The sequence below is a fragment of the Loxodonta africana genome, chromosome 10 (assembly GCF_030014295.1).
Source record: "Loxodonta africana isolate mLoxAfr1 chromosome 10, mLoxAfr1.hap2, whole genome shotgun sequence".
In the NCBI taxonomy this organism is placed as follows: domain Eukaryota; kingdom Metazoa; phylum Chordata; class Mammalia; order Proboscidea; family Elephantidae; genus Loxodonta; species Loxodonta africana.
In genome coordinates, this window is record NC_087351.1 from 28,363,596 (window position 1) to 28,382,002 (window position 18,407).

Genomic DNA, 18,407 nt, shown 5'->3' on the forward strand with positions numbered 1-18,407 from the left:
AGCAATTCCACTTCTAGTAATATAACTTAGAGAAATAAGAGCAGTCACATGAACAGACATATGCACACCCATGTTCATTGCAGCATTATTCACAATAGCAAAAAGATGGAAACAACCTAAGTGCCCATCAACAGATATATGAATAAATAAACTATGGTACATACACACAGTGGAATACTACGCAAAAGAGAAGAACAGTGATAAATCTGTGAAACATCTCACATCATGGATGAATCTGGAAGGCATTACGCTGAATGAAATAAGGCAATCACAAAAGGACAAATACTGTATGAGACCACTATTATAAAACTCATGAAAAGGTTTACACACAGAAGGAAACAATCTTTGATGGTTACAAAGGAGGGGAGGGGTTGAGAGGGAGAAACACTAACTAGATAATAGATAAGTGATAACTTTGTTGAAGGGCAAGACAGTACACAATACTGGGGAACTTAGCACAACTTGATCAAGGCAAAGTCATACAAGCTTCATAGGCCCATCCAAACTTGCTGGGCTGAGGACTGGGGACCATGGTTTCTGGGGACATCTAGCTCAACTGACATAACATAGTTTATAAAGAGAATATTCTACATCCTACTTTGGTGAGTAGCATCTGGAGTCTTAAAAGCTTGTGAGCAGCCATCTAAAATACTCCACTGGTCCCACCCCATCTAGAGCAAGAGAGAATGAAGAAAACCAAAGGCACAAGGGAAAGATTAGTCCAAAGGACCATTGGACTACAAGTACCACAGCCTCCAGGAGACTGAGTCCAGCACAACTAGATGGCGCCCTGTTACCACCACTCTGACAGGGATTAAATGAGAGGGTCCCAGCCAGAGCTGGGGAAAATGTAGAACAAAATTCAAACTCACAAAAAAAGACCAGACTTACTGGTCTGACAGAGATGGAAAAACCCTGAGAATATGGCCTTGGACATCCTTTTAACTTGGTACTGATGTCACTTCTGAGGTTCATCCTTCAGCCAAAGATTAGACAGGCCCATAAAACAAACAATAATACACATAGCCTAACCATGTATAGACTAAAAGAGCACACCAGCCCAGGGGCAAGACTGAAAAGGCAGGAGGGGATATGAAAGCTGGACGAATGGGAATGGGAAACACAAAGTCGAGAAGGGGAGAGTGTTGACCTGTTTTGGGATTGGCAACCAATGTCACAAAACTATGTGTATTAATTGCTTAATGAGAAACTAATTTGCTCTGTATACTTTCACCTAAAGCACAATTAAGAAAAGAGTCTGGTGAGCGGTGCTTAAGATGATATTGGGTCCTTATAAATTTCCTAAAAAAACTTAATGAATTTTGCAGACAAATATATCACTCATTTTTTTTAAGGTAAATTGCATTTGAGAGATGGAATTTCATTCGCGTTTATATTTTATGAACAGTTCATTCAATCCTGAAGATTTTCCTCAGAGCAGCCATCATCTCCTTGTTTCTGAGGCTGTATATTAGAGGATTGCATAGAGGTGTTATCACAGAATAAAACAAGGTAACAATTTTTTGCATTTTCATTGGATGTTCTGATCCTGGGTTCACATACATCACCATAACAGAGCCAAAAAACAGAACCACCACAGCCAGATGAGAAGCACAAGTGGAGAAAGCATTGTGTTTGCTCGCTGCTGAGGGCATCCGTAGCACAACCAGAATCACCAGAGCATAGGAACAAAGGACAAAGAGAAAAGTGCCAATCATGAAGACAGCATTGAAAACAGAGTAAATGAGCTGTGTGGTGGTGTCTTCAGAACAGGACAGCATCATCAATGGGACAGGATCACACACAAAATGGTTGATGATATTTGGGCCACAGTAGGGCAATTGTGAAATGACAACAACTGGGGTTAGGAAGAGGATAAACCCACAAGACCATCCAAAGATGGCCAGGCTAGTATATAGCTCTTTAGTCATGATGCGTGGATAATGTAGAGGATGGCAGATGGCAAGGTACCTGTCAAAGGCCATGATGCAAAGGTAGAAGCCCTCGTCACATCCAAAAGAGAAGAAAAAGTAGAATTGTACAAAACAACTCACAAAGGAGATGGACTTGGTTGTAGAGAGGAAGTTGACCAACAGGTTAGGAAGAGTTGTGGTGACATAACATATTTCTAGAAAAGAGAAATTCCCCAAGAACATGTACATAAGAGTGTGAAGGCGCAGGTCCCATCACACAGCGCAGACAATGGCTGCGTTCCCCATCAGGGTCAGCATGTAGGTTACTGAGAAGAGTCCGAAGTAGAGGAGCTGCGTTTCTGGGCCTGAGGGAAAGCCCAGGAGGATAAAGTGGTTAACGGATCTGGTGATGTCTCCGCTGGATGCATTCATTAGTCTAGAAAACGTGGAGATAACACCAGGTTTTTGAACTTTAATGGCAAATGTTGGTTCTTCCTGGAAACAACAAAATTCTTTATCCTTTGTTAAAATTTGCTTAAGCAACAAATAGACTTTCGCTTAAGTCACAAAAACCGGTTTTCACAATTCATCCGCTGAACACATGATCTCATTTTAATAGTACACAGTAATAGAAAGAAGGGAAAACATAAACTGAGAACAAATATTTACCTGGCAAAGAACACTAGACTATACACTAAAAAAAAAAAGGAGTGCACAATTTTTTGATGTTGATAAACTATGCTGAATTAGTGGATTTTTTCATCTGTGTACCTGTGCTGTTGATATTACAGGATATTGTGCATACAGTTCTATGTATGTGAAGTTCTTTCAATGGTACTATGACCTGTAATATAAGAATAAAATGTAATATGATACAAAATAACCCTATTTTATACCAGTATTACAAATCGTTGTGATCTGTAATAGTGATATAAAACTAAAACTCTTAAATCAAGACATTTTAAAATATTCTGCTTGAAAGCAGTATACAAATTAATATCAGGGCACAAATTAATACTTATTTTTACTCTCAGTTCCTGCACTATGCTCATGGTGTTTTAAAGAGATAATAAAAAGGACCGCTCTCATTTCAGGGTAGAAGGTCTTTTGCGCTCCTTCACGTATTCATGATCAACGTGTTTTTGGTTAAAAACAAAACAAAAAAAAAACTCCCTTTATTTTAGGATTCTGGATACACTATACATTGTGAAGAAGAGCCCTATGCTTTGGCCTCTAAATTGCTCTGGTTACGCATTCTGATATGCTTCCAAGTGAATACGCGAACTAGATATGGTCATCGATGCATTTGACACTAGTGAGGCCAGCTGGTCTGAGTGATTGTGGCTAAATTCAATGTGCCTGTACTTGGTAGCCATGTCCAAGTCGGCTCCAAGAAAAATTGAAAGGTAGATAGGTTTTACATTTCTGTGAGAATTTCCATGTTCTCTTATTCATTGCCCTTTCCCACACTTGTTCCTTTTTTCTCCCTTTTCAGCAGACACTTGGTATCTTTTTATATCTCACTCTGATGTCCAATCTATGTGTTTCCTGGCTGTACAAGCCTGAAACATGGAACTTCTCACTTCTTTCCCTCCTGCTACTTCCACCCCAGGTAGTTGTTATGCAGTCAAAACTCAGTTCTCCTGTTTCTTCAGGCTCTCTCTCTGACCTATTACTTTAGGCAGAGTAATTCATTTAAAAGTATTTATTAAGCTTCTTCAGTGTGTCCGTGGATCTTTTAAGTGCTGGAGAAATTGGTGTGAGTATGCAAGATTCCGCTGTCATAGAGCTTATAATCAAGGGATCAATGGTAAGCCTTTAATACGTTTTGTTGACGTTTGATTTGTTTTCTACATATGGCACTATTTTTGCATTTTTTGAGGAATATTTAAGGAAGCCCTTTTAAGACGGCAATCTAAGACTTTGAGTCGGGGAGCCCATGACATATTTCTGTATAGGGAGATAATATCAGGATTCCGCAGATTATACCACATACATGGTTGACTCTTTTACTTTTCTGAGGTTTACTGAGAAGTTACCGAATATGGAAGGACTAGTGTTTATAGATAGATGAAGCAAAAAGCCCAGGAAAATCCCTGGGTCTATGGATTGTCTAAAACTCAGTCTGTTGAGCTTAAAAAAAAATTATTATTATGGCAAAATATATATAACATAAATTTTCCATTTTAGTAATTTTGAGTGTACATTTCAGTGGCATGAATTACATTCACAATATTGTGCAATCATCACCACAATCTACTTCCAAAACTTTTTCATCATCCCAAACATATACACTTTACTCCTGTTAAATATTTTTAAAGGATGAATTCACTCAATCGCTCAGGTCCTTTGGGGAATCTTGTCTCTTAATATTTTGTTTGAATTATATTTTTGTACTTCAGTGAATTATTGTCCTTTAGATATTCCTTTGCCCTATTAACACCAGACCCTACTCTCAGCCATTTCAGTTAATTCATTTTACTTAGAGGTTACTGACAATGGATTTGTTTCAAATTATTATCAATACTTACCCTTCTTGGTTCTGATTATTTCCTAGAAGGGATAGTAATTGTCCAGAGTCACAGTTTAGAGTAAATCCTATGCGTGCAACAAAAAAACAACAAAAAATCCACACATGCTGAATATTTTTGTGATTTAGAGAAGCATTAATTCACATAAAACCAGACCACATTAATGAAACCAAAGGCAATGTACGAGCTTGAAAGAGAAGACATTTCTGGAATGAGATCTCTCCATATTTGCTCTACTTATCAAACAATAAAAATCATCAAAATAAATCTTTCTCTAGCAATTTATCAGTTAGTATATATATTAACTTGAAATCCTAAACCACTGTGTAAATATTTCTTAATTTATATCCTGTAAAGGAGTGACAATCAGATGAAAAATATCTCCTAGACTCAGGGAAATAAAAGGAAAAGGTCACATTACTAGGCTTTATTATTATTATTGTTTTTGCTGGTGTTTCATTTGAATCAAACAAAAATATATCCAGTTTTCTAAAAGACAAGAATAAAATACTTTTTTATTAAAGTAATTAAAGTAAAAACAAAAAAAAATGAGTACTTATGGCTTACATGTTATATGGTTTCCATTCACCCTTTGAATGAATGCTGAGAAGAAGGTTAGAGAGGGGGGATAAAAAATTACTCCCTGGAGAAAAAGGCTTGTGAAAGACACTTGAGAAATTGGATGATCCAGTTTGTAACCTCATAGGTTCCAAAAAGTGAATCCTAAAGGAGATTTTCTTCCCAACTTGAAAGCTCATGTTTATGGTCAAGATGGAAGACCAGATGAAGGTATTATATAAGCCTATTTCCTAGGGTTGTGGCCTTTTGGGATTTGAGGCTCTCTCTCAGGATTTGATGGTGCTTATTCAATACTTATAATTAAACTCCAAGTCTTGCTATTCCCCAAAGTATAGTGTAGCTGTGAAAGTAGATTCTTTCTTTTCTTTCCTCTCTAGTATCCAGGCAATGTTGCAGTTTCTTGGGGAATAATTAAGCAGTAATAGGAATTGTTGTGATAGATACAATAGCAATCTCTACTGTTAGGCAAAGTAAAACAGACTAGGAAGAAGGACCCAGGAGTCTACTTCTGAAAAGAATTAGCCAGTGAAAACCTCATGAATAGCAGCAGAGGATTGTTTGATATAGTGTAGAAAGATGAGCCCGTCAGGTTGGAAGGCACTCAAAAATGACTGGGGAAGAGCTGCCTCCTCAAAGTAGAGTCAACCATGATGACACGGTTGGAGTCAAGCTTTCAGGACCTTCATTTGCTGATGTGGCCTGACCCAAAAAGAGAAGAGACAGTTGCAAACATCTATTAATAATCAGAATATGGAATGTACGAAGTATGAATCTAGGAAAATTGCAAATTGTCAAAAATGAAACGGAAGGCATAAACATCTGTATCCTAGGCATTAGTAAGCTGAAATGGACTGGTATTGACCATTTTGAATTGGAAAATCATGTAGTCTACTTTGCCAGGAGTGAGAACTTGAAGAGGAATGGCGTTGCATTCATTGTCCAAAAGAACATTTCAGGATCTACCCTGAAGTACTACTCTGTCAGTGATAGGATAATGCCAGAGATTGCATGATAGAATTTTGCAAGACCAAAGACTTCTTCATTGCGGATACCTTTTTCACCAACATATTCGGTGACTGTACACATGGGCCTTGCCAGATGGAATATACAGGAATCAAATTGACTATATCTGTGGAAAGAGATGTTGGAAAAGCTCAATATCATCAGTCAGAACAAGGTGGGGAGCTACCTGCGGAAAAGGCCATCAATTGCTCATATGCAACTTCAAGTTGAAACTGAAGAAAATTAGAATAAGTCCAAAAGAGCCAAAGTATGACCTTGAGTATATCCCATCTGAATTTAGAGACCACCTCAAGAATAGATTTGATGTACTGAACACTAATCACTGAAGACTAGATGAGTCGTGGAATGACATCAAGAACATCATACATGAAGAAAGCAAGAGGTCATTAAAAAGATAGGAAAGAAAGAAAAGACCAAAATGGATGTCAGAAGAGACTCTGAAGTTTGCTCTTAAACATTGAATAACTAAAGCAAAAGGAAAAAAAATGATGAAGTAAAAGAGCTTCTTTTTCCTTTTTCAAAAGACAACCCAAGGAGACAAAGTAAAGTATTATAACAACATGTGAAAAGACCTGGAGATAGAAACAAAAAGGGAAGAACATGCTCTGCATTTCTCAAGCTGAAAGAACTGAAGAAAAAATTTCAAGCCTTGAGTTGCAAGGATTCTACAGGGAAAGTATTAGAAAATATTAGACGACTCAGGAAGCATCAAAAGAAGATGCAAAGAATACACAGAGTCCGTATACTAAAAAGAACTGGTCGATGTTCAACCATTTCAAGAGGTAACGTATAATCAGGAACTGATGGTATTGAAGGAAGAAGTCCATGCCGCACTGAAGGCATTGGCAATTACCTCCAGGAATTGACGGAATACCAATTGAGATGTTTCAACAAAGGATACAGCTCTAGAAGTGTTCACTCATCTATGCCAAGAAATTTGGAAGGCAGCTACCTGGCTAACTGACTGGAAGAGGTCCCTATTTATGCCTATTCCCAGAAAGGTGATCCAACCAAATGTGGAAATTATTGAATTCTTTCATTAATATCACACAAAATTAAAATTTTGTTGAAGTACATTCAAAAGTGGCTGCAGCAGTATACCCATGGGGAACTCCCAGAAATTCAAGCTGCATTCAGAAGAGGACATGGGACCAGGGATATCATTGCTGATGTCAGGTGGGTCTTGGGTGAAAACAGGGAATAACAGAAGGATGTTTACCTGTGTTTTATTGACCATGCAAAGGCTTTCAGTTGTGTGGATCATAACAAATTATGGATGACATTGGGAAGAATGGAAATTCCAGAACGCTTAATTGTGCTCGTGAGGAATCTGCCTAGATGAAGGGGCAGTCATTTGAAAAGAAAAAGGGGATAATGCATGGTTTAAAGTCAGGAAAAGTGTGTGTCAGGGGTATATACTTTCACCATACCTATTCAGTCTATGCTGAGCAAATGATACAAGAAGCTGGATTATATGAAGAACAGAGCATTGGGATTGGAGGAAGACTTCTTAAGAACCTGCATTATGCAGATAACACACCCTTGTTTGCTGAAACTCAAGAGGACTTGAAGCACATACTGATGAAGATCAAAGACCACAGCCTTCAGCATGGATTACACCTCAACATGAAGAAAACAAAAATCCTCACAACTGGACCAATAAGTAACATCATGATAAACAGAGAAAATATTGAATTTGTCAAGGACTTCATTTTACTTGGATCCACAATCAACACCCGTGGAAGCAGCAGTCAAGGAATCAAACAAGCTATTGCATTGGCCAAATCTGCTGCAAAAGACCTCTTTAATGTGTTGAAAAGCAGCGACTTTAGTAAAAACTTAGTCTTACCTTGAAGACTAAGGTGCACCTGACTCAAGCCATGGTGTTTTCAGTCACCTCATATGCATGTGAAAGCTGTGCAATGAATAGGGAAGACCAAAGAAGAATTGACGCTTTTGAATTGTGGTGTTGGAGGAGAATATTGAATATACCATGGAGTGCCAAAAGAATGAGCAAATCTGTCTTGGAAGAAGTACAACCAGAATGCTCCTTGGAAGCAAGGATGGCGAGACTATGCTTCACATACTTTGAACATGTTATCTGTAGGAATCAATCCCTGGAGAAGGACATCATGCTTGGTAAAGCAGAGGGCCAGCAAAAAGAGGAAGACCCTCAGCCAAATGGATTGACACAGTGGCTACAGCAATGGTTTCAAGGGTAACGAGGATTGTGAGGATGGAGCAGGGCAGGACAGTGTTTCATTCTGTTGTACACTGGATCTCTGTGAGTTGGAACCAACTTGCCGGCACTTAACAACTGTTAGGCCCTATTCCAATTTTGAAAAAGGACAAAATCTTCTTTGCTTATGAAATACCTGTACGTGTAATATTTGTTAGAAATATTTGAGTTCCATTTTACATGTATCACGGAAAATTACAATTCAAGAAATTTGATTGACATTCAGCTATGCCATAAATTTTTTTTTTAATTTCATTTATTTTGTTGTTTTGAGAATATACAAAGGAAAACATACACCAATTCAACATTTTCTGGGTGTACCATTTAGTGACACTGATTACATTCTTCAAGTTCTGCAACCATCCTCACCTTCTTTTCCTGAGTTGTTTCTCCCTCATAAACATAAATTCACTGCCCCCTAAGGTTCCTATCTAATCTTTCAAATTGTTAGTCACTTCAATCCCCTATAGATTATTCTTAGAAGAGCATAAAGCTGAAAGCAGACTTTTTTTTTTTTTAATTTGTGCAATTAATCAGTATTACACATATATTTGAGTTGTTTTTAATTTGGAACCACAATGATTATTATTTTACAATGGTCTTTATCTTTTGATAATTTTTACTTTCAGTGGCACTATTTTTTCTATAACTGCTTTCATTTGGTATAAGTTCATTTGGATTATGTTGGTCCCCAATTCCAACATTTTTTAACTTAAAAAAAAAAACAACTCAGTTATTTCTGCCATAAGTATGATTCTTGTAAACCACATATGACTGGCTTTTCTTTTTTATAAATTTATTTATTGTGCTTAAAGTGAAAGTTTACAAATCAAGTCAGTCTCTCATACACACCTTGCTAGGTACTCCAAGCTGCAGTCCCCCTAGTGATATAGGACATTCCTCCTCTCCACCCTGTATTCTCATGCCCATTCAGCCAGCTCCTGTGCCCCTCTGCCTTCTCATCTGGCCTCCAGACAGGAGTTCAAGGCAGACACTTTTACTAGTTAAGCTAAAGTACTGTTTGGTTTTAAGAAAGCTTTAGCAGTATTTTTGGTTTAAGGTTTAGTTTAAGGGATTCATCCATATTTTATGGCTCCAGGAAGTCTGGATCCCTTGAGAATTTGAAATATTATTCTGCATTTTCCTCTCTTTTGATCAGGACTCTTCTATAGAATCTTTGATCAAAACGTTCAGTACTGGTAGCCAGGCACCACCACCCAGTCCTTCTGGTCTTGTTATTCCATAAATATTTATCGCGTACCTACCATGCACCCTTCATTATACCAGATCCTGGGGATAGTGTAGAAAACAACCTAAAAACTCCTACTTTTGCTCTCTTTACATTCTATTTGAGGGGGAAAAAAACAAACAAACAAATAGGATAATTTTATAACATATTAGAAAATAATATTGAGAAAAATAGAGCATGGAGTGGGAAGGGAATGTTAGAAAGGGGGGATTATATTTTTAAATAGGTGATGATAGAAAGTGACATTTAAGCAAAGTCTAGAAGAAGTTATAGAACAATTTATGTGCAAATTTGGGAGAGTGGCATTCCTGGGCAAAGGAATCGTCATCACTAGGAACCAGAGGCAGAAGAAAGTATAGCAAGGAGGTCAGTGTGGTTATAGCAGTGTAAGCAATGGGCAAAGTAATAGGAGATGATGTCAGAGAGGTAACAGGTGAGGGGAGATCATATAGTGCAGGACATTGGTGGTTTGAAAGCACTGGTGGCTCCATGGGTGAAAGATGTGGCAGTCTGTTTCTGTAGAGAGTTACATCCTTGGAAACCCTGTGGGATCGCTACGAGTCAGAATCAATTAGACAGCAGTGAGTTGGCAGTGCTTAGGGTATCATAAGGACTTTGACTTGTAGGAAAGGTCCAGTTTCTCGAAAGTGTATTGGATTTTGTCAAATGCTTTTTCTCCGTTGACTGAGATAATCATGTGGGTTTTTTTCCCTTCCTTCTAATAATGTGTATTACATTGATTAATTTTCATATGTTGAACTAGTCTCGCATTTCTGGGATAAATCTCACTTAGTTGTGTTTATATAATCCTTTTAACTTGCTGCTGTATTTGATTTTCTACTACTTTGTCGAGAACTTTTTCATCTATATTCATAAGGAATATTGGTCTGTAGTTTTCTTGTGGTGGTGTCTTTGTCTGGCTTTGATAGCAGGGTAATGTTGGCCTTACAGAATGAGAACACGGGAACAACACGTCGTACTATGAAGTGTCTTCTATTTTGCGAAGAGTTTCAAAATATTTGGTGTAATTTTTCTGTTAAATGTTTGGTAGAATTCACCAGTGAAATGATCTGGTCCTGGGCTTTTCTTTGTTAGGATGTTTTTGATTACCGATTCAATCTTTTTATTCTTTATAAAAACAAAACAAAAACCAAATTCATTACCATTGAGTTGATTCAGACTCATAGCAACACTATAGGATAGAGTGGAACTGCTCCCTAGGGTTTCCAAGGCTGTAATTGGCACTGGGTTTGGTTTGGGTTTTTTGGTAATGTTTACGGAAGCAGACTACCACATCTTTCTCCCACAGAGAGAAATGTTCAAACCACAGACCTTTCGGTTACTAGCTGAGCACTTAGCCACTGGCCACCAGGGCTCCTTTTACTCATTACACCAAACCAAACCCATTGCCATCAAGTTGATTCTCACTTACGGTGACCCTGTAAGGACAGAGTAGAACTGCCATCTGCTCCATAGGATTTCCAAGGCTGTAAATTCTTACGAAAGCAGACTGCCATATCTTTCTCCTGCTGAATGGCTGGTGGATATGTGTCATGTACACTTGAGCAGAATATCTAATTAGCTGTTTTTGAGTGGAGTGTTCTATATATATATTTGCCTGTTACATCTACTAAGTTTATAACGTTCAAGTGCTCTATTTCACATAGGGAATTAATTTCCAGGCAATGGAGAAAAAAGAGCAAAAAAGGAAACATGGAAAACCCTCAAATTATGGCTTCATGGTGAAGCTACATCTTCCAGGCCTGGGGAAAGAACAGTAAAGTGTTACCAAAACTTAGAATCTCGGAAGACATTTTTCATGGGGTTGGTGGGCAGGTCTCTGAGGAGTGGTCACTTGGTTGCTGCTCTTATCTCTGAGGGGATATGATGAAGCCACTTTTGAGAGCGCTGAAGGAAGCTAGGGATAGAGCCAACTGTTGCTGCTGGGGCAATGCTAATTGAAATAGGAAAAAAAAAATAAAACCAAACCAAAAGAAATAAAAGAATTTTCTTTCTCCTCTTATCTTTCATTCTCCCTCTAGTGCCTTCTCTATTGGCAGAAACTGATAGGAAGCTAGCTACCAAAGGGTCTATAAAATGTAGTTTGCCAAGTCCCAGCTCCAGCTTCATGGAGCAGCGCATAGAAGAATGAATGTGGGGCTGAGAGTCATTAGGTAAATAGTCACAAGTTTTGATGTGTCATATTTTCAATATTAATCATTGCAAAAATATTTAATAATTTCCACTGGGATTTCTTTTACCAATGGTTTTTTAGGAGTAATTTCTTCCGTATATATATGGAAAAATGCCAGTATACTTCTGTTATTAGTTTCTAGTTTAATTTTACTCTGGTCAAGAGAATAAACTCCAGATATTTTCCATCCTTTACAATTTGTTGAGACTTTTTTTATGTATCAGCATATGATCAGTTAAAGAAATGCTCTCTGATTATTGAAAATAATGCATTCTGCATTTTTTGGTGAGTGTTCTCTGTCAATCAGATTAAATTAGTTAATCATGTTGTTCAGATCTCCTGTATTCATGTTGATTTTCTGTTTTATTTGTAACTGAGAGAAGTATATTAAAATCTCCTCTGATGATTGTAGACATGTTTATTTCTCCTTCACTGTCAGCGATTGAGCCTATGATATTTAGTGTTAAAAAATGAGAATTGTTACATCTTACTGATGAAACTTTTATCCTGATGAAATGTTAGTCTTCATCTTTAGAAATACTTTTTGCTGTAAAGTGTCTGTTACTGATATTTATATAGGAATACCAGCTTTCTTTTTATTAGAATTTGTATGGTATATGTTTTTCTATTTTTTCACTTTCAGCTTTGTATTCCATCCTAATAATTACAACGTGTTTCTTGTAAGAGCAGTGTTTGTTTCTGGGTCTGATAATCTTTTTTTTGCACTTAAAGCATTAGTGCTCTATTAAATGTTAATTACTGACATCTTTTGTTTGAAATGTTCCATGTTATTATTTCTGTATACTCACTGTGCTAAGTACTGTTTTCTCTCTTTTTTGATCTTTTGTATTAATTTTTTTGGATTATTCAATTTACCCCCCTATTAGCTTTTTATTTATACATTCTCTTACTATTCTTTTAAAAGTTACCCTGGAGATTACAATATTCACTCTTGACTTATCATTGCATAAATTTACTATTTAACTTCCCCCTCGACATTGTAAGGACCTTAAAACAGGTTAGCTTAATTTCCCTCTCTCTTGATTTATTTGCTGTTATTTGGATAGATTTTCATATAATTTAAATCTTCCAATATATTATTTTTATTCTATTATATAGTCAGTATTTCTTTCACTATTCTTACTCACTTATCCTTTCCATTTTTTCCTACATTTTTGAACTTCCATCTGGGATCATTTCCTTCTGTTGGAAGAATACCTTTTTTCAAGTGGATTTTCAGGTGATGGATTGCCTCAGTGTTTGTCTGAAAGGTCATTATTTTACTTTAATTTTTCAAGATTTTTTTTCTGCATACAGAATCATAGGTTGATAATGATTCCCATTCAACACTTTGAAAATATGTGCCTTAATCTGGGCTTCCCTAAAAAGTAGAACCTAAGACAAAAACTTGTTTACAGGTTACTCATGAAGAGAATGATTATAAGAACAGCAGTGTTGGACTGGGAAGAATAAAACAAGGAAAGAGGATGTAGTAAACACTGTCAGTGCTCTAGCCCAGATTCTCTTGGGTCCTTTTTACCTCTTATGGATGTCCTAGCCTGTCTTCTTCATGCTTTTGGTTCTTATAGCTCACAGGTGTGACTCTCTTCTGAGGATTGTCTTTGGACCACTAGAGATTCTTGGCCTGTGTGAGCGGAGATCCTAACGTGCCTGGGTTGGACCCTTGCCAATACTGACTGGTACAGGGGATTGAGGACCAGCCAGCAGTCTTGACTCAAGTTGGGACAAATTCTAGGACATAATTTACATTTCAAAGCATCTTTAAGGGATCTGGCTGAGGCTGGGACTTTACCTGAAATCACATTCTTGTTTAGCTTCTTCCCTTTCCCCATCCTATTCCCTTGCCAATTTTCTGGCAACATTTCCTTAATAAAGTACTTATTCCTGTATTATCTCAGGGTATGCTTCTGGGGAACCTGATCTAAAACAGTTGGTGCCAGAAATAGTCCACAGAAGCAGATTCTAAGGATAGTATTGTAGAACTGAGTCATTTACTGGCCAGATGGCAGTAAAGATCCCATCGCTAATAATAAGTGAAGTGTTGATAGACTCTGGCATCCTGAGGCACTGTGGTACTAGATTTTCACTTGGAATGTAGGTGGAAGGGGACACAATAGTTTGTTCAGTATCTTTGGCTTTCAGAGGTATGGAAGAAATGGTAATTACAAGGACTGTGGAATTGGTGGGTTCTTGGTGGGCTCCATGGATGCATTGAAGAGTGAAAATGAGTAGCTTAAGTTAATTAATTATCAATGTACGTAAGGTATAAAAGTCAGGAGGCACTTTGGGCTGAATTTAAAGAAACCTTTATCTTCTGTAGCCAGAGGATAGATTGTTCTCTAAGACCTATGTTAGAGAAGTAGAGTTTTACAAAATTCAACAGAACTACAAAGAGTTAAAATTCAAAAGAATTAGAAAGAATTTTCAGTCTTAACGAGTTTTCTACATCAAATTCTCCACGTGATCAGGAAAAACTGGACCCTCAACTTGTGATGGGAACATCTGAGTAGATACACTTAAATCTTTAATTCCAGGATTCTTCTGAACTCTCTGGGCCTGCAGATGCTACACACTCTCCCTTGTTTGATGAAATAAGTCTCCTGTTCATTCTTGTCTGAAGGCTATGCAAGGGCTTCAACTGAGAAATAGAGGGTCCCACAGCATTGGCTAGTTCGATAACACATCTTGGAATTGGCTTTCTTTTCTTCTGTTTTCTTTATTCTTAGTTCCACACTCTTATTTCTTGAAACAACTTCCCAAAATTAACCACCTCCTTTTTTTTTATCCTAGTCTTTGCTTCAGGTCCCACTTTCTGAGGAAAATCTGGGTAAGATAATTTATGCTAAAAATGGCCCTAGAAAGTAGACTCTCAGAATGAAATTATGGGTCTGGATGATTGACAGTTAAGGACCACATTGCTGGTAGTAAGTGAGGTGGTGATAACTCATGACAGGCAGTTGCATCACAATTACCAAGACATTCACTGTGGTATTTTGATGAAGTGCAAGTAGAAAGGGAAGCATCAGTTTATGTGGTGGCACTGGCTTATGTGATCAACACAGGAGGGTGATGATATTTGAAAAGACTGAAGATAGCAAGTTTTTTAGACTACCTTTGATGCCTTGAAAAATATATGACAGGTTCATATCAATTGATTATTAATTCAGAACACTATGAAAGTCAGAAAGCCTCCATGGAAAATTTTAAAGAGCCAATTGTTTCCTGCAATTATAGAAAAGAATATACTCATTTTAATTGCAAAGGTAGCAGAGTTATGAGTAAACCCAATGTACATGGTGCTGCAAAATTAATCCATTGCCATCAAGTTGATTTCAACTCATGGTGACGCACATGTTACAGAGTAGAACTTCTCCATAGGGTTTTCTTGGCAGTAATCTATACGGAAACAGATCACCAGGCCTTTCTTCTGTGGTGTTTCTGGGTGGGTTTGAACCACCAACCTTTTGGTTAGTAGCTGATTGCAAACTCCTTGCAGTACCCAGGAACTAATAAAAAAATTAATGAAAATGATACAATAATGACAACATCAGAATAATATCAACTGTCCCGTAAGTGAGTTATAGTACATCCAGAGTATAGAATATTATGCAGTTATTAAAAATCATGTTTGAAGTATATTTGATGATTTGGAATTATATAACATTAAGTGTAATTTTTTTTTTTAACTTTTTTGTACTTTAAGCAACAGTTTACAAATCTACAAATCAAGCCAGTCTCTCACACAAAAATTTACACACACGTTGCTACATACTCCCAATTGCTCTCCCCCTAATGAGGCAGCCCGCTCCCTCCCTCCCTCCACTCTCTCTTTTGACATCCATTTCGCCAGCTTCTAACCCCCTCTACCCTCTCATCTCTCCTCCAGGCAGGAGATGCCAACATAGTCTCAAGTGTTCACCTGATCCAAGAAGCTTGCTCCTCATCGGGATACCTCTCCAATCCATTGTCCAGTCCAATCCCTGTCCAAAGAGTTGGCTTCGGGAATGGTTCCTGTCCTGGGCCAACAGAAGATCTGGGAGCCATGGCCACTGGGGTCCTTCTAGTCTCAGTCAGACCATTAAGTATGGTCTTTTTACAAGAATTTGGAGTCTGCATCCTACTGCTCTCCTGCTCCTTCAGGGGTTCTCTGTTGTGTTCCCTGTCAGGGCAGTCATCGGTTGTAGCCAGGCACCATCTAGATCTTCTGGTCTCTGGCTGATGTAGTCTCTGGTTTATGTGGCCCTTTCTGCCTCTCAAGCTCATAATTACCTCGTGTCCTTGGTGTTCTTCATTCTCTTTGATCCAGGTGGGTTGAGAACAATTGATGCATCTTAGATGGGTGCTTGCTAGCGTTTATGACCCCAGATGTCACTCTCCAAAGTGGGATGCAGAATGTTTTCTTAATAGATTTTGTTATGCCAATTGACTTAGATGTCCCCTGAAACCATGATCCCCAAACCTCTGCCCCTGCTATGCTGGCCTTCGAAATATTCAATTTATTCAGGAAAACTTCTTTGCTTTTGGTTTAGTCCAGTTGTGCTGACCTTGCCTGTATTGTGTGTTGTCTTTCCTGTCACCTAAAGTAGTTCTTATCTTCTATCTAATCAGTGAATAACCCTATCCCACCCACCCTCCCTCCCCTCTCATAACCATCAAAGAATAATATCTTCTCTGTTTAAACTCTTTCTCGAGTTCTTATAATAGTGGTCTTATACAATATTTGTCCTTTTGCAACTGACTAATTTCACTCAGCATAATGCCTTCCAGGTTCCTCCATGTTATGAAAAGTTTCATGGATTCATCACTGCTCTTTATCGATTTGTAGTATTCCATCGTTTGAATATACCATAATTTATCCATTCATCTGTTGATGGGCACCTTGGTTGCTTCCATCTTTTTGCTATTGTAAACAATGCTGAAGTAAACATGGGTGTGCATATATGTGTTCACGTAAAGGCTCTTATTTCTCTAGGATATATTCCAAGGAGTGGGATTGCTGGATCGTATGACAGTTCTATTTCTAGCTTTTAAGGAAGTGCCAAATTGATTTCCAAAGTGGTTGTACCATTTTACACTCTCACCAGCAGTGTGTGTGTTCCAATCTCTCCACAGCCTCTCCAACTTTATTATTTTGTGTTTTTTGGATTAATGCCATCCTCGTTGGAGTGAGATGAAATCTCATTGTAGTTTTGATTTGCATTTCTCTAATGGCTAATGCGACTCGACAGCAATGGGTTTTGGGTTTAATGGCTAATGATCGTGAACACTTCCTCATGTATCTGTTAGCTACCTGAATGTCTTCTTTAGCGAAGTGTCTGTTCATATCTTTTATCCATTTTTTAATCGGGTTATTTGTCTTTTTGCAGTATCATATAGATTTTAGAGATCAGCTGCTGATAGGAAATGTCATAGCTAAGAACTTTTCCCAGTCTGTAAGTAATCTTTTTACTCCTTTTTGAAGTCTTTGAATGAGCATAGGTGTTTGATTTTTTGGAGCTCCCAGTTATCTAGTTTTTCTTCTGCATTGTTAGTAATGTTTTGTACACTGTTTATACCACGTATTATTAGGGCTCCTAACTTCATCCCTATTTTGTCTTTCATGATCTTTATCATTTTAGGTTTTACATTTAGGTCTTTGGTCCATTTTGAGCTCGTTTTTGTGCATGGAGTGAGGTATGGGTCTTTTTTTTTTTTTTTTTTGCAGATGGATATCCAGTTATACCAGCACCATTTGTTAAACAGACTGTCTTTTCCCCATTTAACTGTTTTGGGGCCTTTATCAAATATCAGTTATTCATATGTGGTTGGACTTATGCCTGGATTCACAATTCTGTTCCATTGGTCTATGTATCTGTTATTGTACCAGTAGCAGGTTGTTTTGACTACTGTGGCAGTATAATAGGTTCTAAAATCAGGTAGAGTAAGACCTCCCACTTTGTTATTCTTTTTTTCTTCTTTTTCAGTAATGCTTAACTTATCTGGGGCCTCTTTCCCTTCCCTATGAAGCTGGTGATTTGTTTCTCCATCTCATTAAAAAACGTCATTGGAATTTCTATCAGAATTGCATTAAACCTGTAGATCCCTTTTGGTAGAATAGACATTTTTATAATGTTAAGTCTTCCTATCCATGAGCAAGGTGTGTTTTTCCATTTATGTAGGTCTCTTTTGGTTCTTGCATAAGTAATTTGTAGTTTTTTTTTTTTTTTTTTTTGTATAAGTCTTTTACATCTTTGGTAAGATTTATTCCTAAATATTTTATCTTCTTGGGGGTTACTGTAAATGGTATTGATTTGGTGATTTCCTCTTTGATGTTCTTTTTGTTGGTGTAGAGGAATCCAACTGATTTTTGTGTGTTTATCTTGTATCCCAATACTCTGCTGAACTCTTCTATTAAATTCAGTAGTTTTCTTGAGGATTCCTTAGGGTTTTCTGTGTATAAAATCATGTTATCTGCAAATAGAGATATTTTTACTTCTTCCTTGCCAATCTGGATGCCCTTTATTTCTTTTTCTAGCCTAATTGCTCTGGCTAGGACCTCCAGCACAATGTCGAATAAGAGTGGTGATAAAGGGCATCCTTGTCTGGTTCCTGATCTCAAGGGAAATGCTTTCAGGCTCTCTCCATTTAGGATGATGTTGGCTATTGGCTTTGTATAAGT

At 37.6% G+C, this 18,407-nt stretch overlaps 1 protein-coding gene across 1 annotated transcript; it reads right to left on the reverse strand.

Annotated features, from left to right (window-relative positions):
* Positions 1-1,327: 1,327 nt before the first annotated feature.
* On the reverse strand, positions 1,328-2,162 carry LOC100671246 (olfactory receptor 11H1-like). Its single transcript, XM_003422828.3, has one exon. The coding sequence runs from the start codon at positions 2,160-2,162 to the stop codon at positions 1,410-1,412; it is 753 nt and encodes a 250-aa protein (XP_003422876.2). The 3' UTR covers positions 1,328-1,409.
* Between the last annotated feature and the right edge of the window lie 16,245 nt (positions 2,163-18,407).